This window comes from Chlamydotis macqueenii, chromosome 4 (genome assembly GCF_036417535.1).
Source record: "Chlamydotis macqueenii isolate bChlMac1 chromosome 4, bChlMac1.mat, whole genome shotgun sequence".
In the NCBI taxonomy this organism is placed as follows: domain Eukaryota; kingdom Metazoa; phylum Chordata; class Aves; order Otidiformes; family Otididae; genus Chlamydotis; species Chlamydotis macqueenii.
The window spans coordinates 80361344-80387666 of NC_141559.1; the positions used below are offsets into that span (position 1 = coordinate 80361344).

General features: G+C 39.0%; 2 protein-coding genes across 2 annotated transcripts in view; one reads left to right on the forward strand and one right to left on the reverse strand.

The window, feature by feature from the left end:
- The window catches only part of CTNNA2 (catenin alpha 2), a 495930-nt gene that overhangs the window by 161564 nt on the left and 308043 nt on the right, over positions 1–26323 (reverse strand). The gene's annotated exons all lie outside the window — the stretch shown is intronic.
- On the forward strand, positions 1018–3705 carry LRRTM1 (leucine rich repeat transmembrane neuronal 1). Its single transcript, XM_010117811.2, has one exon. The coding sequence runs from the start codon at positions 1811–1813 to the stop codon at positions 3374–3376; it is 1566 nt and encodes a 521-aa protein (XP_010116113.1). The 5' UTR covers positions 1018–1810; the 3' UTR covers positions 3377–3705.

Consider the following 26323-nt stretch of genomic DNA (forward strand, 5'->3'; position numbering starts at 1 on the left):
GAAGTATCGTCTATTTTTCAGTCAGTAAAAATTACAGAGAGAGCTCATTGTCGATGCATTTCCCATAGATAATGAGGACTGCAAATCATCAGGCACGGATTTTTTTGGGTATGCGGAACAAAAAGCAGCACAATCTGCAGAACTTATTAACGGATTGGGTTTTAAACCCCTTCTTTGCATGCTGCCAACATGGTCAGAGTAAACTATAGGTTGATCTTATTCCAAAAGCACAGTAATCTTTATGCTGCAAGAATGATAGTTTTGTGTGCTGTAGCGCACACTGCAAAAAAAAAAAAAAAAAAAAAAAAGCCTTTAGGAAAGGCATGTGCTGAACACACAAAATATGCAGGATGGAAAAAGACCAAATGTAATTAAAGCTTATATGAAACCAGACATTCCTATTTGCAGAGCTCTGGCTGCATTTCTATGAGAAAGAATGCACAGAATTTCAAATCATGCTCAACTTAGACAATATCAGAACAAAACCACATTCCCTCCCCACTCCCCCACCCCAAGACTCTAAAAGGCAAATCTCCTCATCAGAATTAGAGAGAAAAAGCAATCCAAAGATACTGGTTTACTTATTCCTTCCCAAACCAAGAAATCAAGTATCTCCCTCTCCCGGCTAATAGCTTATAAATTCAGACTTTAAACAAAAGCGGAAAAAAAAAAAAAAACAACCCAAAAAAACCCAACACCCCAGAATCCTAATTCTCCAGCTTCCTACTTAGCACTGCCTCGCTCTTGATGATTTGCGCGGCTGTGTGTGCGTGCCCGTTTGAGAAATGGCGAGATAGGCTTAAAGTCTTTTCCATTTCATCAAAGAGCGGCTCTTACTTCCCTGGTTCGCCCGACTGTTGGTTTTATGCCCACCCCTTTTCAATCTGCCCATGTCTGAGATGCACGGTGCAGGCGTACAATCATGAGCAGCTTACGACACTCAGTGAACACTAGGTGCCTCTGCATGCTCTAGCAACATACTGCTCAGCTGAAGGGAAGGGATTCTTGCTGTCTCTCTCTGCTCTAAGCATCATCTAACAAGCAAAGCGAACAAAGAATGGGAAATAAAGCCACCCTTAGCCGGTCAGTGAATGAATGGTAACCTCTCTATGGAGTAAAGGTTGTGGCGGTCAATGGTCGTTGCAAATGACGGACATAAACCAGACTGACAAATCCTGTGGAGTCGTTAGTAAAGAGTTTGGAGTTTTTTTCACGCCACAGTGTTAACTGCAGAGGAAAGGACAGAGGGAGAAGGAGAAGATCAAGCTCATGTACATAGTTCTGAAACTTGCAGGTCCTAGGAGTCAGCTAAAAAGCTAGCTGGACAAGCCTTTCGCGCGTTGAGCAGAAGCGAAGTGAGACATTGTGAGCTTGCCAGCCTTGCACAAAATTGAAAGGGACTGAATTTGTAGCACAGAGGGGTCTTTTTTAGCTCTGCATATAATTAGTCCAAACACAAAGGAAGCAACTGAATGGAGGTTGTCACTCTCTGGAAAAGGGTGGGTAAGACACTTTTTAATTAAATTCTTTCATGAAGAAAGATTTTTTTTTTTCTTTGCTGCAGCATTTAACATGAACGAAATCACTATCATTTTACCTTTGAATGTCTGTGAACTTTAATGCTGCACAGCTCCTGCATGCTGTAAAGTGAAATATTTGCCTCTGTGTTTGTTCCGTTTGCTGTTTTGCTTTGGTTTTCTGGCTTTGTTTTTTTTTTTCTTTTTTTTTTTTCCTCCTTAAATAAAATATGATGTAGAATTTGAAAAGATTCAATGGACATTCTCAAGCATATTTGGAAATATTCTTGCTAATGGATTTCCTTCTTATTGGTCTCTGTTTAAACTGGCTGCTGAGGAAGCCCCCGGGGTTGATATTGTGTACGCTGGGTATCTTTTCTAAAATGCTTCCAGCCGTGAATAGTGGGTGTCCACAGCTATGTCGGTGTGAGGGCAGGCTTTTGTACTGTGAATCACTGAATCTTACAGAGATGCCTCGCAACCTGTCGGGCATGATGGGCTTGTCTCTGCGGTACAACAGCCTTTCAGAGCTGCATGATGGACAGTTCACAGGGTTAATGCAGCTCACGTGGCTCTATCTGGATCACAATCACATTTGCTCAGTGGAGGGGAATGCCTTTCAAAAATTGCGGCGAGTTAAAGAGCTCACCCTGAGTTCTAACAAAATAACCCAACTGCCCAACAACACTTTCCGACCCATGCCAAACTTGCGCAGTGTGGATTTATCGTACAACAACTTACAGTCTTTGGAGCCTGACCTGTTTCACGGGCTGAGAAAACTAACAACTTTGCACATGCGGTCGAACGCCATCAAGTTCGTGCCGGTGAGAATTTTTCAGGACTGTCGCAGCCTGAAGTTTCTAGACATAGGATACAATCAGTTAAAGAGCCTGGCTCGAAACTCTTTCGCAGGCTTGTTCAAACTCACCGAGCTGCACCTCGAGCACAATGACTTGGTGAAAGTGAATTTAGCCCATTTTCCCAGGCTCATCTCCCTGCACTCTCTCTGGTTGCGAAGGAATAAAGTTACCATCGTCGTAAACACTTTGGACTGGATATGGCAACTTGAAAAAATGGATCTCTCCGGCAACGAAATCGAATACATCGAACCTCACGTTTTCGAAAGCGTACCTCACCTCAAGTCCCTGCAGCTGGACTCCAACCGACTGACCTACATCGACTCCCGAGTCCTTGACTCCTGGAAGTCCCTCACTAGCATCAGCCTTTCTGCAAACGCCTGGGATTGCAGCCGTAATGTTTGCGCCCTGGCCTCCTGGCTGAGCAACTTCAAGGGTCGCTACGACAGCAATCTGCTCTGTGCCACCCCTGAGTACGCCCAGGGCGAGGATGTTTTGGACGCCGTCTACGCTTTTCACTTGTGCGAAGACGCGGCAGACCCAACGAGCGTTAACACCTTCTCCCCAGTAACGAACAACAGCGACCAAACGTTCAGCTACGGCTCTGCCACCGCTACGTACGACGTACAGGACGGCGAAGAGGACCAAACGACCTATGCCATAACTGTGACCATGCCCGGCGAGAACTCGGAGAACGCCGTTCAGATTCACAAAGTGGTGACGGGGACCATGGCACTGATTTTTTCCTTCCTCATCGTGGTTTTAGTCTTGTACGTCTCCTGGAAGTGCTTTCCAGCCGGCTTAAGGCAACTAAGACAGTGCTTTGTAACACAGCGCAGAAAGCAGAAGCAAAAACAGACCATGCATCAAATGGCTGCCATGTCAGCCCAGGAGTATTACGTTGATTACAAACCCAACCACATTGAGGGAGCCCTGGTGATCATTAATGAGTACGGATCTTGTTCCTGTCACCAGCAGCCAGCGAGGGAATGTGAGGTGTGATTTTCCTTGGGGATTTAAACAGTGTGCAACCAAATAACAGCGTGCAGGCAGACGGTGGCACGGGGGGGGGTTGCTGTGCTTTGCTGGTGGTTTCTGACGTGCTCCTCTGCCGAAATCGTTAAGAGGGGCTGTCTAAAAGACTTGATATTTTAGCTTTATGGTGTCTTAAAAACCTTCAGGACAGTCAATCTTAAGATTTCATATGCTAATACTCCCTTTGAAGATCTGTCAATATTCAGGAATCTGAGAGTGTAAAAAGGTACCAATTATTGATCTTTTGTAAACTAAAAAAAACTGTTTAAAATAAAAAAAAAATAGCATTCACAGTTTTTACAGACTGGTGTATATTACATGAATTGTTCCCTGTATACAAAATGCAACAGTTTAACCTCTTTTTTTTCTCTTCATACTGAGTGTTGACATGAAAGTCTAGGAGCAAAGAAGCCACGTAAAATAGCAAGCTTAAAATGAACCAGAAGGCTTCACATTGTAATTAGCACACATTCACTTACATCATGTTACTGAAGGTATGAAGCATGACACTGGAATTATATTTTTGTTAATGTGCTACCTGTAACTGGATGTCAGTACAACAAGGAGCCAGTGCACCTCAGAAAGGCTCAAGTTTTGCCCATGTCCCTGGGACAGAGTTTCTGAGGATTTTTAAGTACAGCTCACTTGTTAGCTGCTGTAAGATCCATAAAAACTGTATCACGACCCCTAAAAATATTTTGCATCAAAAGTGCTCACATTGCAAAGTCTCACTAAAAAGAAACCTCAATCAATTGAAACACTGCCAAAAAAAAAGTGCTTATCATAATTTTCTTGAAAACAAACAACACAAAAACCTGAATTTAAGGGCTTTTACTAGTGTTTCCCACTTTTATGCTTGTTTTGAGCTAGGCTAAGGGCACAGAAACCCTTGCTTTGTGCACTGTGATGCCATGGTGAATGGAGAAGAGCAAAAGCTATTCGGTTCTCAGTGGTGAAACCTGCATGTGTTTCAAGAGTAAAACCTCAGCTGTAACATTCTCAGAGTGAGACAGAGAGTTATTAAAGCATACTTCTGGGTCCTGTAGTAAACTGCTAGCAAAGCCAATCTCGTGTCCCTCCCTTACACCACCAGCCTTCCATAACAAACCAACTCTAAAATCTCTGCAGAGGCTGAAAGTAGACGAACCCTCCTCACTAACCATTGATAAATGGGATTGATGGATATAAGCAGTGATTTAATAATGTAGAATCACACAGCTCTTTTATCTGACTGCCCTTAAATAAAGGCTTCCTTTCCTTGTATTCTGGATTTTTCATTCCAGTATCTGAACAACCTACTGATTGATTTTTTTCAACAACTCCTCTCGTACTAATGAAGAAGAGGTAGCTTTATAACATCAGGCAGAGCAGCTTGAAATTTTCTTCATACAGCATTACATGCTAATTAAATGTTACTGATAATGTATTGGGTAACATTTCTAGGCTTTGTACATACTCCTCTATCCTTAAGTTACCATCAATAGAGGAAAATTTGAAAAATCTAACATATATGTTAATTTAACACAGTTTTTTTTTTCTTTTTTATAGCATCAAAGTGCCATCTACTCTTAAAAGGCTACAACAGACTTATAAAGCAGAGAATAGGCACAGAGCAAACAATTTTTTTTCCTGCATAGCAGGTTTTAGCCATTAATTTTAAACATAAAGAGTGAATTTTATTATTTTTTTTTTTCTGGCTGATGCCATTTTTAAAGAGTCACAACTTCTTTTCCTGTATTTGGTATACCTCCACCTGTTTCATTTTAAATATGAGACAGCCTCCTAACCAAAATTTCCATTTAGTGAGACTACAATTTTAGCAGTGAAATCAATGAGAACACATATTGGGAGAGGACTTTTGTCATAGAACATTTAATGAAAATCAACTGCTTCTTTACTAAAGCCACTGAAAATTCACCCACAGTTTTGAAACAAGCTAGCACTGTTAAAACTAGGCTTTTCTCTCTTTAAACAAATGCACATTTCTGTTTCTATGCCTCAAACCCACAAAGTCCTGATCCATCCTGAAACTCCCAAGTAACCTGAGAGGCTGGGTGTCCACGTAGGAACCTAACAGTGAGGGCAGGGAGTAGGAAAGGAGGCCCTTGTCTCTTTGGGTGCTTTTAAGACAAAATACTCAATGCCATGCTAACTGAGGGCCAAAATATATCTATTTTCCCCATTAAATCCTTCTCTGAAATCAATAAGATATTGAACTCTGAAAAACTGGCTTTCTAACTTTGGACTACGTTCTGTGCTCCTCAAATCAACGTGCAGCACTGCAAACAGAAGGACTGATTACAAGTAGTTGCCAGGAAGCTTTCAAATCCACCCAAGATTGTTACAATATTGTCTGCCTATGCTTAAAAAAAATAATGAATTAGCTTTATTTCTATAGTGACCCCCTGTTGCTATAAGGAACCGTATTAGTGAAGTCATGGTTTTGCCCCTGTAAATCTGATGCAAGACTGATACCGACAATCAATCATCCCGTGGTTGTATTTCTATGTATTTTTAGCATATTTGTGGGTTGTATTTTAAACACAGTAGTGATTGCACCCTTCTGGAATTATTCTTGCTGTTTATTGGTGTTAGCAACCTCAAGCTACGTTGGTAAAGACGTGAGTAATTCCGCCTTTGGAATTTATTCACCTCTGTGCTTCATGCATCTCGCATTGACAGCTGAGGGAAACTGAACAGAACATTTTTCTTTAAAGGTGCAGTGATTTCCTAAGTGAGAGCTGATTTCTTATTGCCTGTTGCCATTTCTCCTGAAGAGAGGTAATGACCACCAACGAGTCGCCACCCTTAGCAGGATGATGGATGGACCCTCCATGTAGAGCACAGCAATTACTAAACTTCAGAAAATTAAATATTTCAAAATCTTAATGCAGAAATCTTTTCTAAAGGTAATATCTTCTACAGACAACCTCCTAATAATCTCCAGAGGATATCTGGAGATCTGGATACTCTCTGAATATCCACTGGTGGAAAATGGGGTGTCACTGCTATCACATGGCACGAAGGTACTCCACAGGGTGCCCACATCTATTCTGAAAGTTCCCATGACAAATACATGGACTGTACAGAAATAAAGAAGCAAGTATTTCATTTCAATCCAGGTATTGCAAACCCAGTTATCCATCCTGCTCCAGGCTGCTTGCATTGGTATAGATGAGAGTTGTTAAATTTATATTGCATTTATAGCAACTGCAGGGACAAATTTTCCCTGACTCTTTCTTCCAAATTTCATGTTCTCCAACTGTCCAGAGATATGTCATTCCCTCTCTTTTGATGCCCTTATTCTGGCTTTACGAAATGGCTCCAGAAAAAAAAGAAAGAAGAAGAAAAAGAAAAAAAAATGCTTTAGGGGTTATTTGTGACAGTTTGTTGTTCAGGAGATGCTTGGGGAATATCAAAGGAATGAAAATATTTTAAATATTTCCCTTGTAATGTTCCACTTAACAGGTCTAATCTCCCTTTTGTACTTAAGTCATTAACATTATTTTCTTTTTATTTAAGTGTGTTTTAACATACAAGACAAGGTGGAAGGTGAGAAAAACAACTACCATTTCTGAGAATGGTTAACACTACCAGTGTTAGAGATCTCTAATATGCAATCTCTTGCTGCTAACATCAATACACACTCACAGTGCACCCAGTGATGAAGGAACTGTTGCTGTGTATGCTTTGAATGTATATAAGGGATGATTTCTTTTCCTTTCTGTCTTTTTTTTCTTCCTTTCTGTACTACTTAAAAAACAAAAAAGTGATATGAAACCACAGAATCAATGCTAATGTACCACATTCTGTTTCTGGCCTGAATATATAAAAATACAAAGAAATTCTGTGTTAAAGCTGCCAATTCCCTCCTTTACCATGCTGTTTGAGTGCTGCAGGGGGTTAGACCGAGGGGATGACCTGTTCCTCCACGCACACAGCAATAGCCGGATGCTCCGTACCAGTCTGAAGATGCAGTCCCATGCCTGGTCCCTAACCGCCTCGCATACGTGTGCCAGAGCAAGATCATTAATGATACCTAAGGATATTTTTGTATGCTTTAATATCTTCTGTATGTTTTTATGGTCAAGGCATCGAGGGGTACTTGAAATGCACCTATGTGATATTTTTTTCTTTGGTTCTGACAAAAAGCCCCTCATTTGCCTTTGAGATGGACTAGATTTGTTTGTTGTATGTGTCTCATTCTGCTTTAATAGCAAGACATTCTGAATACCCCTCCCCTTCCCCCCAGCTTCTCCAATGGTGTTCAGAATGGCAAATAAGGAGTATTTCATCAGGAAGCTTATTTCTAGTGCTATAATAGCAATAACAGTAACAACAAAATAAATTAAGATGAGGAAAAAGATGAGAGAAAAGATGGGAGTTACGACAACTAAAGCAGGTTGTTGCTGCTGGCTCCCTTTTTCTTTTCTTTTTTTAAAGACGGTAAATCTAAAGGACTAGCACAGATGTAAAACCAAGACCGAAGGTGGGTGGAGAAAGCAGTTTTAAAAACTGAGCAAGCAGAGATGAAACAGCTTCTGGCAAGGAGGGTATAACACTAAATAGCTTCATTGAGCAAGAGAGAGAAAAGGAAAGGGTGAAGGGACAGGATGAAAGGGAAGATGAGAACCAGTGAGAAGGCAAGGGGACCACTGAGCACACAAGGGAAAAGAGATTTTTCAGTGCCTTCGCCTCCCACATCGAAACTGTGGCAAGGACAACAGCAGAGATTTAAGAAAGATACCCAGCATCTCTCCCTGCCTCTCTTTTTCTCCCTGTCTTTTCAAACTCACAGTCACACACACTCTCTCTCGTTTACAGAGGCGCAGCCGGACACGCTTTCCCAAACACACGCGCACGCAAGCCCGTCATTTCCTCTGCCACCTCCCTGTTCCCTGGGAGCACAATGTCCCCCTCATCCATCATTTTGCTTGCTAAACTCCAGCACCGTGCCTCCACCTTTTTTTTTTTTTCTTTTTTTTTTTTTGGCTGGACTTCTTAGCTATCCTAGTCACAGGTCACCACAGACTTTCTAGAAAAATCAGACTTTTCTGCTTCTAATATATCTTTTTTTTTTTCCCCCATTCTTTAAGAAACCCTCATTTAGGGAGAGGGATGATCTTGAGCTACAGCAGATTCTCCTGCTAATTATATCCACACTCATTCTCCCTCATATTCAGCTTTCGTATTCACAACTATTATGACAAACATATCTGAGATATTTTCTGTGTTCAACTTTTCATTATGCACCAAGGTTATAGTTTTCCTTGACCTGCTCAACCCTGGCTAATATTAACAAATTGAGCATTTATTCAGATTCCTTTCCAAGCATGAAGTTGATTAGGAATTTAGGAAATGCTGGTGATTTAAAGATTAACCTTTCAGATAATTACTGACATGAACCAGAGCTATTAAGATATTAGAAACAACTATTCAGAGTATATTCTATGTAAAAAAAAATTAAAAATCACATTTAGAGCCATGCAAAACACTTTCCGTACCAGCCTATTTTGATATTTTTTTTTCTTTTACAGCAGAAAAACCTGGTAAAAGGAAAGGAGTAAGCGCAGTCTACCTCTAAAGTTATGCAGAGGAAAGCAAGGCTACAAAAATATTACAGAAACCAAGCAACACTCTTCTGCTGGCAAGACACAGCCTGTAATTGGGTGGGTGGCTGTGAAGATCTGAGATGAATGCTGCAGAGCACTGTAATTTTATTGCAAAGTGTCTGCTTTAAAGCGAACATATTTGCAATGAAATCTGTATTTCCGTGAGAACAGGGCAATTGTTTTTGCTAGAGAGATAACGTCACTTGTTGGCATTCAGACACAATTATTCAGCCTTTAAACCAATTGCTGTTCTTGGTTTTTGCTGGTGCCGTGCTGCGGTGAGACAGTCGGATGTAACAGGCTGCACTGAATGGAGTTTGCGTTCGAAGTGCCCAGATTTGCATTAAAGGAGAAGAAATTCAGTTTAAAATAAACATCAGCTTTTCACCTTTTCCAAAATCCAAATATGTACATCACTTACAGAAATTAGAGATAACTGTCAGTGGCTAAAGGACAAGATTATGTGCGCCTGTGCTTGGCAAACAGCACATACTCTTCTGCTAAGGCACTTTTTATTTTAAACCATTTTGCTGTTCTCATGTTCTTCACATCCTCACCAGACACAGTAACCGCCGCCAGAAAGATGTCTTTCAACACCGGTGCTATGGGAACATGATCAATTCGGTTCCATTTCTGAGCTAACAAAAGACTAAATCCAAGATTTCAAAGGTAATAGGTAAGTACAAAAATCTACTTCATCACTGACTTACCATTTTTAGCACAGCAGATTTCTCTGACTGACATGCTTAGGCACGAAGCCTGCTCGTTCATTTATTACAAACTTTGTTCTGGCCTTTTTCATGATGTACCTTTTTCCTAATAGCAAACCAGAGCACGACACCAAAGAGAGGACTAAAAATCGTGTTTTCAGTCAAATCTGAGATTAAAAAAAAAACATGCACGGACATATCAAATTGATTTAAGGGCTTATCCAATGAAGGCGATGCCGCTTGTATATATGGAATCTCCCTGAGCAGCACACCTCTCTACTCTACGGCATGAACAAAATCCTTCTAATAGCTGGGGGACTCCAAACTGAAAACAGATTAATGAATACCTTCTACAATACATACTTCCCCTCTATTTTTTATCCCTTCTTACACCTTCTCCCATTTTTCATTCCCAGAACCACACAGGCAGAGTGAATCAAAAGAGGGAAGGGGGGGAAGAGAGAACCCCCGAAAATCCCAAACTAAACGGCAAGAACAGTGCACAGCTACTGAAATCCAGAGGTTTTGATTCTTTTAACAACTGCCAGCCCTTTGAAACACGTCTGCTATCAACCCTCTTTGCAAGACGAGAGGTAAAGTGAGCTCCCAGGAGTAAACCTGAATGTGCCTCTGTAGTTCAGTGCCTCTACTGACAGCCTGGCTTGCTAAAAAAAGCCAGGTAAATATTAAAGAATGTTAATAATAATGAGATAAACCATCTAGGGATTTATTCCCTCTCCTTTAAAAAAAAAAAAAAACAACTTGGCTCCATACTAAAGTTTATCTTGACACAAGATTTACTTCTCCTATCCAGATTATTTCCCAAAGCAATTTTTCGACAGCAAACAGAAATTCGTGGCTGCTGCTAAAGGTTTGCAAAACCCACGCTAAAGAGGCCACCGTGTGTCAGATGTTTACCTTAATTTCATGCAAATGTCACTCCGTATTGGACATTCTGTATTTCTTTACCGGCATACGCACCTGCCCCCATCTTCACCAACCTTCCCCTTGTGCCATAACTACCTTTCCAAACAGCCCAGAACCCAATGTTATTGTCAGATCACATTCCCAAAAAACAACTGGATGTAATGGATTTACTATGTAATTGCTGTAGTCTAATAAATGGAATGTGAATCCTATGGGTGAAAGACAGAGAAATAATGGAGACAATAAATGAGTAGAAGAACTGCATCTGACATACTCTCTGTTGGGAAAAAAACTCCACAAAACAACAACAACAAAAAACCCACCCAAACCACAAAACAAAAAAAAAAAACAACCCACTGTGTGTGACAATCCTTAAGCTTGCAGAAGGTAAAGGGCATTGAGCATCAACTGCAAAAAGGTGAATTACGTGAGATAGAGAAAATCATCGCTACAAAATAAAGGGAAAAATTGCAAAAGGGACAGTGCCTGTAGCAGATTAATCAGAAAGAGAATTAGGTGATAACTAACATAGGAGAAATTCGTCAAGGGACAAAAAAGCACTGTGCTGGTATCTGACAACAAAATGAGGATAGTCAAACATTTTGCAGTGGGGAAACAGCAATCCATGAAGTCCCATGAAGCTGAACCCTCAGCCGATTCCTCTGTCCATCTTTGCTCCATCAGGAGGGGCTTTTTGGTATGTTTTTTTTTAATCTTAATTATTTTATTGCTGTTACGCACAGAGTTGGACCCTTGGAGACTGTGCTTTTACTTTATACGAAATATGCTAAACCAATAGTTGTTTTTTTGATGGGTGGCACTTCCAGGCTGAAGTAAACCCTACTGTTTTGGGTTTGCGTATGTATTTCCCTGATTCCAGCAACGGTTAGGAATTACATTAGGTTATTCTACCTGGCACAATGAAGATTTTCCCAAAAAGTTCCCCCTAAGTAGTTTTATGAAGTTACACTGTGCGTTTTTCATTAAAAAAGGGGGTTGAAAATTTTTTTTTACGCTGGTTATGTTTTCCCATCATGTAGAATACTCTAGCCTCAATCTGTCATTTTTCATTAGCAAAGGAGTCAAGCTATGGCTGTTAATGATAACTCTTAATGAGGATTTGATGACTAAGTCCTGGAAAATGAAACTTGAAACAAATACTAAAATCGATCTCAGATCTATTGTGTCCAGGTAATAGAGATGTTAGCAATTGGGAAATAGAAGTGAGAGTGTTTAAAGCAAACTAGGGCATTCAAAACAACAAATCAGTAGGTCCAAATAGTGTTTATCAAGAACTTGGAAAAAAAAAAAAAAGTGTATAAGGAGCTGGTAATAAAAGCAGATTTCTAGTAAAAGTAACTGTTGTACCAAAATCTGAATAACTAAAATTCACTGCAGTTCCCCTAATTAAGAACTGATTAGAAATGATCATAATGGACCAGTAAGTCTTACACAACAGGGATAAATTGACTGGTCATCTGTGGTAACATCATGCTTCTCTAATGACCTGCAGTCCTGAACTACCATAAAAATATAATTTTGTATTTGGACTTTTAAAGAGCTTTTGACAAAATGCCTTTTAAATATATTAAGTCGCTCATAAATAAGACAAGCTCTATGGTCATAGAAATCTAGCTCAGCACCCAAGAATACAGTGGTCTTTTACTCAATACAGCAAAAAAAAATGGAGCAGAGTACGGTCCCAAGGCCAGGGCTGCTGAATCATCCCAGCTACAATCAGGAAATAGATGGCATTTTTCGAATGACAGATTATTTATATTGTAAAAAGTAATGAAAATCATAAGGATGTGCAAAGGGACTTCCAAAGGCTGAAGATTATATAAGCTTTGATGGACGAATTTCTGAATTGTCAAATACAAAGCAAAAGACAAGATATAAGGAAAATTGTTCATCCACGCCTCGGAAATGCAAGTTATATGCGACAATTGGACAACTATCTGTCTGGATATTGCACTGATTATCTCAGCTCAGTGTGCAGAGAAAAAAAAAAAAAAGAGGAAAAAAGAAAAGAAAAATAACATCTGAAATGTGTATGTAACAGAACAAGAAACTAAACACCTTGATATAAATCACTGCTATGCTTTCAGTTAGAAAACAGTCCCAGTTCTGTTAAACACAAGCCAGGGAAAGGATATAGGTGCTAGATAAGGCTTAGCTGCTGACAAGTGAAAGGCTGAATGATTTGGGGAAGTTTGTGTGTGAGGAGAGAGGCAAAGCAGCCGGACCTGCAGCTGCAGCGCCCCAGCAGAACGTGCATCCACCCCCCTCTAGTGGCCACTGCACGCAGGGCCACTGCAAAAATCAAACCACGGACGGGAAAGGCAATACACTGGCAATGGATTTCTTTTTTATCCCCCTTACAATTTTATGTTGCTTCACTTTATATTGTTACTATTTGCTATTCGGCATTAAACTGCCTGCTGTAGTCCTTTGTTGTTACTTCCCACTACTTAGCACAAAAGCTGTTTTACAGCAGGCGTCATTTTTTTGGCGATATGCTTGTCCCTACCTGCAAAAAGAGCGTATGAAGAAATAATCATAAATTTAAAAAAAAAAAAAAATTGGAACTCATTGGAAAAGAGAAAAAAATAGGCATTAAAGAAAGGAACCATGGTACAGAAACGGGAGCACTGAATTCATTTTGTACATAGATCCTTAAAACCTTTTAGATTTAAAAAGATGCTTTTTTTAGGAACAGCATGTGGGACAAAGCATACCATGCAGTGCAAGTGGTCTTTTTAATCTTATACTCATGGACCAGTCACTGAATTTCAGTGTTTCCAACCACCTTGCACAGCCACAGTCACCTGGAGAAACTGAGGCCGGATGAACCCTTCACAGCCCAATGTTTCAAATACACACAGGTTCTTCTTCATCAGGCACTCCTGCTGTCTTCTGTAGGATATTTGCTAAAATGGGAAGAATCCCCATTTTTTACTGATTTCTCCAAATAATGCAATGTAACAGACCATTTTCTGTTCTTATCCTTTAACAATCCTACCCTAGAACATTTTGTGGTCTGAAGGAGCTGGGATGCTAAGCTGGATGCACTGAGCGGTGCTGCTGAGGACTGAAAAAAAAGAAAATCTGGTGGCTTGGAGCAGAAGTGAACATCCTTTGGTTGCACTTCCAGGGAGCCTACTACATCCTCAGGCTAATAAACTGGTTTAACAGGCTCTGGCCATAGGGAACACAAGATGTACTAAGGGATTCAGTTCTTCTCTTTTAAAATCTTACCATCACTTCAGTTTTCTTGATCTCTGCTTCAAATGCATCCCTACTAGTGTTTTTTTTTATATATACGTTAATTTATGTATCAGACAGACAAATTAAGCAACCCTTTCTACAAGTGATTTGCTAAGAAATTGCCCAAGAACGCGTTTCTAATTAAGGCTTGCAGCACACTATGCATTCTTGCATGCATTTTAATAATTAAAGCAAGGTTACTGTCCTTCTACAGGTTATTCTGAAATTACCTGCTAACCAGTTAAGACCGTGCCTTGTTGTATCTTACGATAGCTTTTGTCGAAGACCGAATACCAGTTTAGATGGAGTTCAGAGCTGGCACTTTTCTGTTAATTTTAATATGTTGTTATTAATTTGTTCAACTGAAACTAAAGAATACACAGTAAACAAGGCACAGTTTGACTTCTCACATCTTAAATTTAAAAAATGAAGCCATTTCTAATGTGACTTAGATTTTACCTAATTAAAAATATTTAGAAAACAGAATATTCAAATGATTTGTAAGCAATTTGCTCTTCCAGCATAAAGTCAATTCATTACTATCCACAGTCAGAGTAAGTTTGATAGTCTGTCCCTTCCTGATGCAATTTCAGACCACACTTGTATTCATAATGCCTGCTGTCAAGAAAGTGTCAAGAAAAAGAATATAAATAACTGTACAGACAATTTAAATAAATAAAAAATGGCACTTGAGTACTATGGGTGCAAGCAGAAGGAAAAGCTTATAAGGAAATCTAAAGAAAACTGATTCTCTGCTCAACATGGAAAGAAGACATCCAGACTGATCCACTAAAGACATTGATTTTTCCATCAATACTTACATGAGGCATATATATATTTCTGGCAATTACAGAAGTGATTGCAAGTGAGTGACTTGGAGCACTTTGTGTTGGGTGAGAATTCTTGACCTGTTGCTTAAGTGCAATGATACGCTTGGTTTCGTATAGGAAATGCATATTTTCATATGTAGAACATACTCTTCTCAGTCTTACCCTGCCAAGTAATAATTTTTTTTTCCTAGGTTCCTCCTCACAGAAGACAAATACAAACCCTGATTTTTAGCTGAAGAGCCATAAGTTTCTACAAATTGAAAAAAAAGGGCTTCTCCGGCATGACAGCCTAGTGTAATCTGTGATTCCCCTTGAATGCTACTACTGGGGTATATTAAGTGTCAGGTTCCAGACTAATTCATCACTTACTAATTAACAATATCAATGATTCTTTTTTAATTACAGATAACACATTTTACAGATTACCAGAAGCACTTTTTATTACTAAAGTTATCTCAAAGGCTCTTCCACAATATCTACCACAATTAAAAAAAAAACAAAAAAACCCAGAAAACATTCAGCTGTAATTTTAATGACAGATCATTTTTCCCTTCACTAAAATTAAATCTTAAAAGCCATTTAATTAAACTGAATGATAACTGAATGACTTTAACCATGCAAAGTATTAAATCTAAGGATGCCCTCTCCCCAGACACTAAAATATGTCATGCCAATGTTTTACCACAAGGAATCAAACCTTTACAAAGCAAACTATTCTGAGCGGGTATTTCGTATTTATAAATAAGACTCTTCTTCAATAACCTAATTTCTTTGTATTTTAAATTGTAAATTTTTACCTGTGTCTTTCTGTAATGCCCAGAATGACAGGTTGTTCAGGTCTGATGATGTGCTCTTAACAACAGCAAAGAGCAAAACTTCCAAACAAGGTTCTGTTTGATGTCTCACTCATTTTAGCAAAAAAAAAGGACTAAGTTTTATACCAACTACCTGCTTAAATCTCCTGGTGTGCCTTACAAACACTACTCGTCTTACGTTATTAAATCAGCCTTGCCCCAGCTGCAGCTTTACTATTTATAGATAGATGAACATTTTTTTGTGCATCATCCTTAAAGACTGTTTGCAACCAGCAGCAAACACTTCATTGGAGCAATTTCTTTTTCTTTTTAAATGGTTTATCTATTTGCTCCTACTTCAGTATTTTTAGCTAACCTATAGCTAACCTTGCATGAGTTTGTTTTTCCCTTCCAGGAGTTAAAAAGAGAAAGTTTCTTTATATTTCAAATATAATTTGCTAAGTCTCTTATGTGTGTATTTTGTGCTTCCAGAGGATTAAAGAATAAATTTTATCACCGAAAGAACAGGAAAATAGATTTGCAGATGTAGCAATCTTGTTAAACCCAGATATCAGAAAAACATTCGCACAACCATCAAGAGGAAAAAATCATCTCCCAAAATGTCCCAAGTCTCCTCCTACAGAGACTAAAAGGACAATGATGCAACTGCTGCGTGACTCCTTTCAACTGCTTGTAACAACAGACCAGCTTCAATTCCATTCCTGTGATTATGCTCTCAAGATTCTTTCATGCCTATTTCTTGGTTCCTATATTCGTCGACGTTGGGCATTTTTTCCAAGGTGAACACAAGTTATTTTATTCAGAGGTGTGAAGAACTGGTCCTTGATGCATTACTCGGGTTTCCATCACTACAAAGTAAAGCATCAGTTTGGATTAAAACTCCAAAAATCACATTTTTTTGAAACTTTTGCCAACTACCTAATTATGCCCCAAATGATTTTGTGCCAGGTGGTTTGGCTAACAGATGGAATGGTATATTTGTTCGCTCTTCATAAACCAAGCTCCACTCCAAAAACTGAGAGCCAGAAGTATCTAAATTATTGATTGACAGTTACATGTGCCTAATAATTAATTAAACTCTAGCTACAAATTGCAATGAGTCCTGTGAGCAATTTAGAAAAGAAAAAATCATACAGAAAATGTGTGATAGTGTCTTTACAGTAACATTTTTAAATCATGGCAGCTAAAAATAATCTGCACTACAGACAAAGGAGTTGTGATATGAAGCATCTTAGAAATGCTTAAAGCAGGATATGTTATATAACATTAAAATTTGTTCATGTAAGATTATTTTTTACAATTCCAGATTTCACTAAATGCTTACTGAAACCAGCTTGGAGTAGTGACCAGACCTAACAAATGCAGTCAGGTTCAGAAGACTCTTCCCAGACAACGTATACACTATATAATCACCTTTAGTCATAGAATAATAGAAATATTAATGCTCTGGAGGGAGAAATCAAACTGAGATCAAACCATGAGACAGCCATTACTTCATACATCCTGAATTAGGAATTATCTGAGGCTCATGTATTTCTTTCCTGCAAATCTCAGATGGAAATATGGACACCTTTGTCATCCAGTGCATGGCCAAAGAGTCCATTTCATCTGGAAATGTCAAAATGATTGTGCATGTGCTCAAGCAGCAATGAAGGCAAAGACAGTAAATCCAGCGTGGTCTGAAGGTGTTGGACTTCCAGCATGCATGCAGATTACTTGTGCTGAGGATGCATGGCAGGCATTTCAGATTGATGAATGGCACATGTCATCAGTCATTTTCAAGCTGGAAACAGGATGGATTTTCTGCTCTTGTGTCGATCAGCTGGGCCACAAAGGTACAAGAAATCTACAGCAGAGTTGACCCTGTCCCATTAAACATTTTCCCTAAATGTCTGCAAACATCACTGATTTTCCAGCCCATACAACGTCCTTCACCAAAATCCCACAGAGCTGAGAGTAACACTGGATAAATTTCCCACCCAGCCCCCTTCCCATGGGAAAACAGTAATTAATTTTAAAAAATAGAAAATGGAAAAGCTTTTTGTCCTAGGATATTAATATCCCTACTTTTGCTATCACAAAGCTGTGCCAGAAGCACTGATTTAATAGGCACTGCAAAGCAATTACCATGCAAATAATATTAGCCAGCAATTTATTATTTTCTAAGTAAAGTCCTTGTTTTGGCTAGCAGACCTCGGTAACAGATTCCAATAAAACTGGGTAACTGAATGAAATTTAAAGTATCAAAATAGCTGTGACACCAAACCTATGAAGCAACAGTTCTCAGACTGGCCTGTTGGTTTGCTTGGGACTTCAAGTAAGGACTAGCTGGGGAGGTGACAAAGGAACAACTTAAACACCAAAAAGAGAGCGTTGAAGCAATGGGAAGGAAAGATATTCAGGAAAACCCTCTTTGACTAGTGACATTAGCAAGAGGACATCAGAGAATAATGCAGAGGGTTTTAAGCCACTTAGAAAAAAGCATTCCTGCCACAACTCCTTCCTTTGCCCCTGGTCCTCACAAGAAACTTTTTATTTGGAGGAAGTCAGTCTATCATTTTAAGTAACATATACTCATCTATTTCTAGCATAGGATTGGAAAATTGCTTAGATTCACTGAAGTGCTAAGCTCCATGTCCAGCTTTAGAGGAGGGCTTCTGCAAGAAGCTGCTAGAAGTTTCCCCTTTGTCCCATGGACGCAGCTGGGCCTAAGGCAGACCTGCTGCTGGCCAGGGCCGAGCCAATTGGCAGCAGAACGTTCCCTGATAACGCTTCTGCCATAAGGTATTTAAGAAGGGGAAAAACAGAATTTAAAAAAAGGAGAGAAGATGTGAAGATGCTGAACATGGGCAGAGAGGAAGAGGCATGAGCCTTGTGGCCCTCACCCTCTGGCCTCCCGCTGGGCGGCCAACTGGGCCCAACTTGGCCCTGCCTGGCTGCAAGAGGTGGAGAGGAGAAGAGATGTGAAAAGATCTTGAGATGCATCTGCCTGAGCCGATTGTAAGGAATTTCTTGTGAGAGGAACGGCTGCAGACACCAAGGTCAGTGAAGAAGGAGGTGGAAGAGTAATGCAGCTCCTGGCCAGAATTCCCCTGCAGCCTGTGGTGACAACCATGGTGGAGCAGGTTGTCCCCCTGCAGCCCATGGAGGTCCACGGAGGAGCAGAGATCCCCCTGCAGCCCATGAAGGACCCCACACCGGGGGAGGTGGATGCCTGAAGAAGGCTGTGGCCCATGGAGGGCCCGCGCTGGAGCAGCTGGTTCCTGAGGGATTGCATCCCATGCTAAAATGACCTGCACTGGAGCAGTTCAACAACAAACAAATAGTTTTCCCCAAGTTGAGCCTCTTTTGCCCATAACGGTAACTTTAAGGATCTCTCCCTGTCCTTATCTCAAACCTCGAGCCTTTTTTTCTTGTATTATCTCTCCCTATTCCCTTGAAGGCTGAGGAGTAAGAGAAAGACTGCGTAGCTTGGTCCCGAGTGGGCCTAGAATACAACAATTTCACTACCAAAAAATGAACTAAGTTGTTCACCACACACCAGAGTGCTGTGACATTCACTGTGAACATTTAATCTACAGTGAGTGGACAAAACATGATGGTTCTTCATCCTTCTCACCAACATGATTTTGTTTAATCAAATTAGTGAAATAACAGATTTGATTGTGTGTTATCTCTGCAACTAAGTAAAAGTTAATTAAGATTCAACTTCCAGATACATGGCAAGACTAAATATATTTTACTGATTCTGCTGATTAAATAGCATATAAAAATACAGTATAAGAACAGATACCTTTGCTATGTTTCCCTGACCTCTTTAAAATTCAGATGCTTCTTTTTATCAACAATCTAAATACTCCAAATATAGAAACACATTTCTGTGTACCTTATGAGGAGAAAAATAAAATCAACACCAGCATGTGTCCTAAAACTTCTAAATATTTTGGGGAGGAACAAAAGAAAACTACTTTCTAGTTAAACTGATGAATATACAAATATTGACATTGTTGTGCTCAAGATCAAGTACAAATTGAATCTGTGGTTTCATTTATGGAAATAGGTAAGCTGGGAAATGCAATTACTATCTATAAATCATTTTGCTATAACCTTCTACTTCAATATCCTTAAATAGCAAAATGCAACTGAAGCTATTTTAGTTAAAGCCTGAACAAAATAAATCCTTGTGGCAACACTCATCTGTCAGGGGATTTGATGTTCTCCAAAGCACTTGTTGGTATTAAGCAAGCAATCTCTCACTTCTAACAGACTTTCTTATTGAAATGTATGAGCTAAGTAGTTTATTATTTATAGTTAAGTGTGAAGTGATATGTCAAAGAAAAACACAAAATTAAGGAAACTGCATATTACAAGATCTAAACTATTTAATTCTCATACAAAATAGCTACTGACAGTTGTGTAGTTGGAGACATAATAACATGGCTAACAATTAAATAACACCTCCTAGGAAATCTGGGATAAGAAAATATGTCACGGTCAAGTCTGTTATCCCTGGAAAGACCTATGAAGATGATCATATATGCACACACTTTTATCCAGGCCCAGCAGAAGCCGGAAAGATCACTGGAAAGCTACTAAAAATGCCAGTAGTAAAATAGATAAACAGTTTTTACATAAAACTTTCAAACTATTTGCTAAGGTGAAAATCTCATCAAATTTCCAGCACTCCCTTCACTACAAGACTGAATCAAGAAGCAAGGTAATGATAATGGGAAGATCCTACATTGTGTAATGCAGGTTTATGCAGAAGCTCGGTGCCTTTTACTGAATCCATTTTAATATAAGTGAACAAACATGAATGTCTATAAAAGAATATGCCTTCTTTGAAATAAATACCAGTCTTATTAATTTATTTATATCTCTAATAATCTTACCTTAATCTTATCTTATGAGGATACCTCTGCTGGTTGATAATTGAATTAAAATCAATATCTGCCTCATTTCCTCAACAGGTCTTCAGGCTGCATGGCAGCTGACATGACAAAATCAGGCAGGAACACATTTGGCATTTGCCACAAACCTATATCAAGATAGATAGTCTTGACTCCCTAGCTTTGCCAAGGAGTAGGAGTATTCACAGGCAAAGATCCCAGTTTTAGACACAAGACTTTAAATACAACATTAGTGGTTAATAAAGCAGTGTCTATACCTAAATTCAATGCACAAAGCTTCTACGTATTTTCAAAAATTGGTGGATCGTATTGCTGGACTGATTCTGTCACTGTTATTTCAGACTTTTTTTTTTTTTTTTGAGTATAACACCAGGGTCATTGATGAGAAGCTGCCATTAGCATTGCTGTTTCCATCTAATGTGAACAGCAGGACGTCTCCCTATCCAAACATGGATCTAGTGCTGTGGTTTCCCAAGGAATGGAGGTTGGCCTAGAAATGCAGTAGCATTAACGTCTGAAATCACAATACCTGTAGGGGAGTTGATTACACTCCTTACCCCAGGAGCCTTGTAGGAAGCCAAGCTAATTGTGCATAACGGGAGCTCAATTGCAATCTCCCTATTTGGTGTAGGTTTTCATAACCAATAGGTTATTTCTAGACCTGTCCTAAGAAGTTGGTAGCTCAGCTGAGTTAATTTCAAAGTCTGATTTTATCACAGGAATTTAAAAGATTGACAATTACACCAGTATCATGGAGAAAACCAAACCTCTTTGGTTACAAAGCTTTTTCCCTTTGCCTCTGGTGGGAGTACATCTCACTTCTACGGATGGGAGCTTTGTGTTGATGATGCTGATTAAACTGGAGCACGTCTGGATGGATCCAGAGAAAGATTTATTTTTTTTTTTTATTAGGCACATGACTCCATCAAGGGCTTGGTTAAATCTCACATCAGTCTTTAATTCTCAGCTATAAATACTGTGCTCTTAAATAACATTGTTGTTGTCTTGTTTCACTGTCAGTGGCTACCTTTGTTAGTGCTTCATAGCTAATAAAATATAAATGTGGATGATTTGACCATTCTCTAAGAACTCTGTGAAAGAAGTTGATTGTGGCATAAAGACATTTTAAAGAGATTTTATCAGAGCCATCAGTGAAGAAAAAAATACGATTTTTTTTTTTGCTGTTTTACTTCTGCCATGTTAATGAAAAGGCTTGATTCTCAGATTACAGGCAGTCTGGTTAATCCAGAAGGTTTCCACTTCTCTAGTGATGTTACAGCCTTCATTTTGCTGGAAGTTTCTGCTAAATTTGTGAATTCAGCTGGCTGGCTTCAGATTTTTCAAAGACGAGCAAAGTTTCCCAAGAATTATGCTGGCAAGTATCAGCTGCTGAGTACCAGCTCATCCCTCCAGAGATCTGGAGGGTTCTTGAGAGTATGAAGCCAGGATTATGGACACAACACTTCCTCACACAGACAAAATGCATGGACTCCTATTTCAAAGCTGAGGAGGAACAAGTCTACAAGCCACACAAGGACACACATGTCCCAGCAGAGAGGACAACAGTTTGCTAAAAGTTACTTTAAAGAGCTGCTTCCAGAAGTAGCCATAATTTTGACAACAAATTCCACTAAAACAACTGAAATCACCTCCAGCAAGGTCCTTTATCTCTGACTGATTGCATAACACAAGGTTCCCCATCAGGGCTCAGGAATTGCTGCTCTCTAAATTCACACCTTACTTCTGAGTAATTGTTTCAGGTAGGTAAGTAATGTCATTTGAAAACAGATTTGCTTAATGTCAGGAAAGAAAAAAAATAATTTATTGTAATAAGGTACTGCCATGGGCATATCAAATGGCTGAATTAAAGCAAATTGAATACTTCCAATTTCAGCTAGTCCAAACAGCCAGTAGAACAGCATCAGATGATATTCACAGGATAAGAAACTATTCTAGATAAAAGCAGCTCTGAAAAAAGACACAAGGTTTTCAAATCTTTTGTAACGGAAATGGTGTTCAATTGTCTTCTATGTCTACGTAGGGTAACATAAGAAGTAATCACCACAATTTGTAAGAAAAGAGATTTGGGTTACATATTCTCTAACTGTAAATACAGCTCAGCATAGAAGATGAAATAACTTTTATTTGTGCCAACAATTTGGGCATTTTAATCCTTTATTGCAACTGAACTGTATTAAGAAACTTCCAAATAACTGTTCATATTATATTGCTTTAGGAACAACTAGAGCACGTTGCATTTTAATTTGCAAAATTAAGACCTTTTTCATTTACTGTCATCTCAACTTAAGCTTATACACACAGATATTTAAGTGAAATATACATATGCAGGGAATAACTAACCTTTACCTTACAGCTAGGGTGTAGAAATCCATACATTTTGATTAGTACATATATCTACACCATTTGGAACTGTGAAATTACTGAGTGGACATCAACCTTCAATCAGGAAAGCAGGCAGCTGCAGTGAGAATCTTACAGCGACGTTTGATCTAAAAGGTGGCATCACTCATACAAGCACAAACTCCCGCTTTTCATTGTAAGTGCATCTACATATTGTCACTAATACAATACAGTTTATTTTCTTTTTTAGATATTCAGGACAGACTTAACACTACTTATGCATAACATAAAGGTGGGGTAGGACAGAGGTGTAAGTCCCTAGTTTTATTTTATTTAACTGCAAGTTTATAAATTGGACTACGTTTGATCTCTGGATTTTTCATTTGCCTTTCTTCTTTTGCAGTAGTTTAAAGAGGAAAGACTGCCAGGAGAAAGAACTAACTCAGATTTTTCATAAACTAAGGTTTTTCATATTCAGGACAAGACTAAAATTTGAATAAGTCCAGAAGGGTTCAACAACAGAGATATGGTACAGTTTAATTCAGCAATGATTTTATACTTTCATTTTCTAAAATATTGTAAACAAGTGTACTAAATATTGTCATTTAGATGCTAAAATTATGGAAAAAAAATCATTGAAAGCATTTTAAGAAGCTATTTAGCTCACTTTCCTACAACAAGGCAAAATCAATTGTATCACTCCTGAAAATATTTGGCTATTATGAAAGCCCTCCACAGATAAGGATTTTGCAGCATCCTCAGGTGATATTCTTCTGTGCTGAACTCTCTTTACTCCTAATTCATTGTCCTTGATTCTAATCTGAATCTTCCTTGCTGCAATGTTATTCCAAAACTATTTATATTGTCCTTCAAGAAAATGAAACCTGGTTATCCCATTCTACTTTGCAGCAACATTTTACGTAGTTCAGGACCTAGAGGAAAAATGGCAGCAATTTTCACTTCTCCAGACAAAACAACATCAGTTCACTCAATCTTCTCTCATGAGTCATATTTTTTCTAGGTCTTTGATCATTATTTTTACTTTCCTTTTCAATCAGATTTAATCTCCCTTGCAGTCTGTATCCCAAATTGACACAGCAAAGGCCTTACACATGGGGTTAGGTAATACATCCCGCTTACACGCGGCTGGCCTATGAACAGATGATGGTGTACTGTAACTCACCTACACCCTTTTCTGCAGAATCTCTGCTGCCTTAATGAGTTGTTTCTTTCTATAAGATGCATATTTTGTTATGTAAAGATATTTAGGGATAATAAGTAGAAGATCAAGAAAATATATTTAGGATTTTGCTTTCTTATGTATAAATACTGAAACTATGCATATCCATGCTGACAAAAATTAAAAAGAACATCTTTATTCCTCACTATAGTCTGTGCTTGTTTCAATAGTATCTCAGTTGCATTCATAGTGTATGAATATACTATGCAATAGTATCTCAGTTGCACTCATCCTCTGGTGAGACCCCCTCTTGGAGTACTCCAGTTCTGGAGCCCCCAACATGAGAAGGACATGGACCAGTTGGAGAGGGTCCAGAGGAGGCCATGAAGATGATCAGAGGGCTGGAGCACCTCTCCTATGAGGACAGGCTGAGAGAGTTGGGGCTGTTCAGCCTGGAGAAGAGGAGGCTCCAGAGAGACCTTATAGCGGTCTTCCAGTACCTAAAGGGGGCCTACAAGAAAAAGGGAGAGAAACTCTTCAATAGGGCCTGTTCTAACAGGACTAAGGTAATGGTTTCAAAAGAGAAGGAGATAGATTTAGATTAGACATTAGGAAAAATTTTTTTACACTGAGCGTGGTAGAACACCGGCACAGGTTGCCCAGAGAGGTGGTGGATACCCCATCCCTGGAAACATTCCAGGCCAGGTTGGACGGGGCTCTGAGCAACCTGATCTGGTTGGAGATGTCCCTGCTCCTGGCAGGGGGGTTGGACTGGATGGGCTTTGAAGGTCCCTTCCAACCCAAACCATTTTATGATTCTATAAAGCTCAGTTCTCTCAATACTGTGTACTTACCAAACTACATTCATTTTAATGAAGCAGCTCATTCACCTAAATTGACCACGCATAAATACATCTGGACAAGCAGGGCAGTTAATTTATCTGCCTATTTCAGCCAGGAACTTAACCATAGCTTTAACTGGAGATATACTTTACGATGACCTAAAACTGGGAATAAGCCAGTTATTCAATATAAAATAATAGATCATTCCTCTCATAAACTACAGTCTGGAAATATATTATATTGGTACTTTTAAAAATTATTTGAAGGCAAAAAAAATTGTATCAGAAAATAATTTACTCATCAGAATTATGATATATTGGACAATACACTACTAAGCAATATTCTTTTTAAAAGTATATTGAGATTTTTTTTTTTTGGCATATGAAGACAGGGGTTTCATTTTCTTACACCTTCCAGAGAATGGCAGCTCTCCTGACAGCACTGCAGTGCTGCTTCTGGATGTGACCCAAGTAAGCTGACATTTGAGAGACACCACAGAGCTGAGAGGAACTACATTAATTACTATGAGAAGTCAAAGCTGTTTTCAGAACATCTCAAACACCATGTAATTCAGTATTGTGCAAAACACGCTGGGATTAAATTACAAGCCAAATATTATCTTGAGCTCCGATGTTTGTTGTACATAATTAACCACACATCAGGAATAATCCTTTCATGAGAATATGAATATTTGGAGGGGACATGTGCATCTGTTTACCTGATGGGTACCCTAAAGTGCTTTAATGTCCTGACTCAAAGCCCATTGAAACAAACAGAAAGCCTTCACATATCAATCAGCCCAGGATCAGCCTCAATGGTCAATAAACACAAAGGTACCTCACACAGACTTCTGATTTTTGTCACAAATTCTGTGCACACACAAATCTGCCCTTCTCTCTATCTCCAAGGCTAATGACTTTGGGTTCTTCACTGTTCTTATGCACCTTCCCATTTAAACAACGTTCATTCCACTACATTTTTCTTGGCTGATTTTTTTTTTTCTGCCCCTTCTTGTGTGTATTCACACCTGGCACCAGCATCTCTTCCTTGACTCTATCGTCTCCAAGTCTATCCTCTTCCACATTATTATTAGCAAAAACATCTTCATATGTGCTCTTAAGAAAAAGCCTCTCACTATGCATCTCCCTTGGCTACAGACCTGATTTTTAAGACTAATTTCTCATATCTAACCACATCCTAATTTTTTAATTTTTCTCTACTACAACCCTTCCTCTTTTTTCTTTTTTTGCTAATCTGATGTATACATTCCCTGCAAATGCATCACATCCTCAAGGCTCACTGTTACTCAATGTGTATATTAAGCTAGAGTGACTTCCAAATATATCAGCTTTCCAAGCATATCTGTGATATCAGATTTCCAGGCATTTGATCCAGTTTCTCTTTGAGTTGCACTCTCTTCGGAACATATTCTTTGTCCTCATTTGCATTCTGTACATAA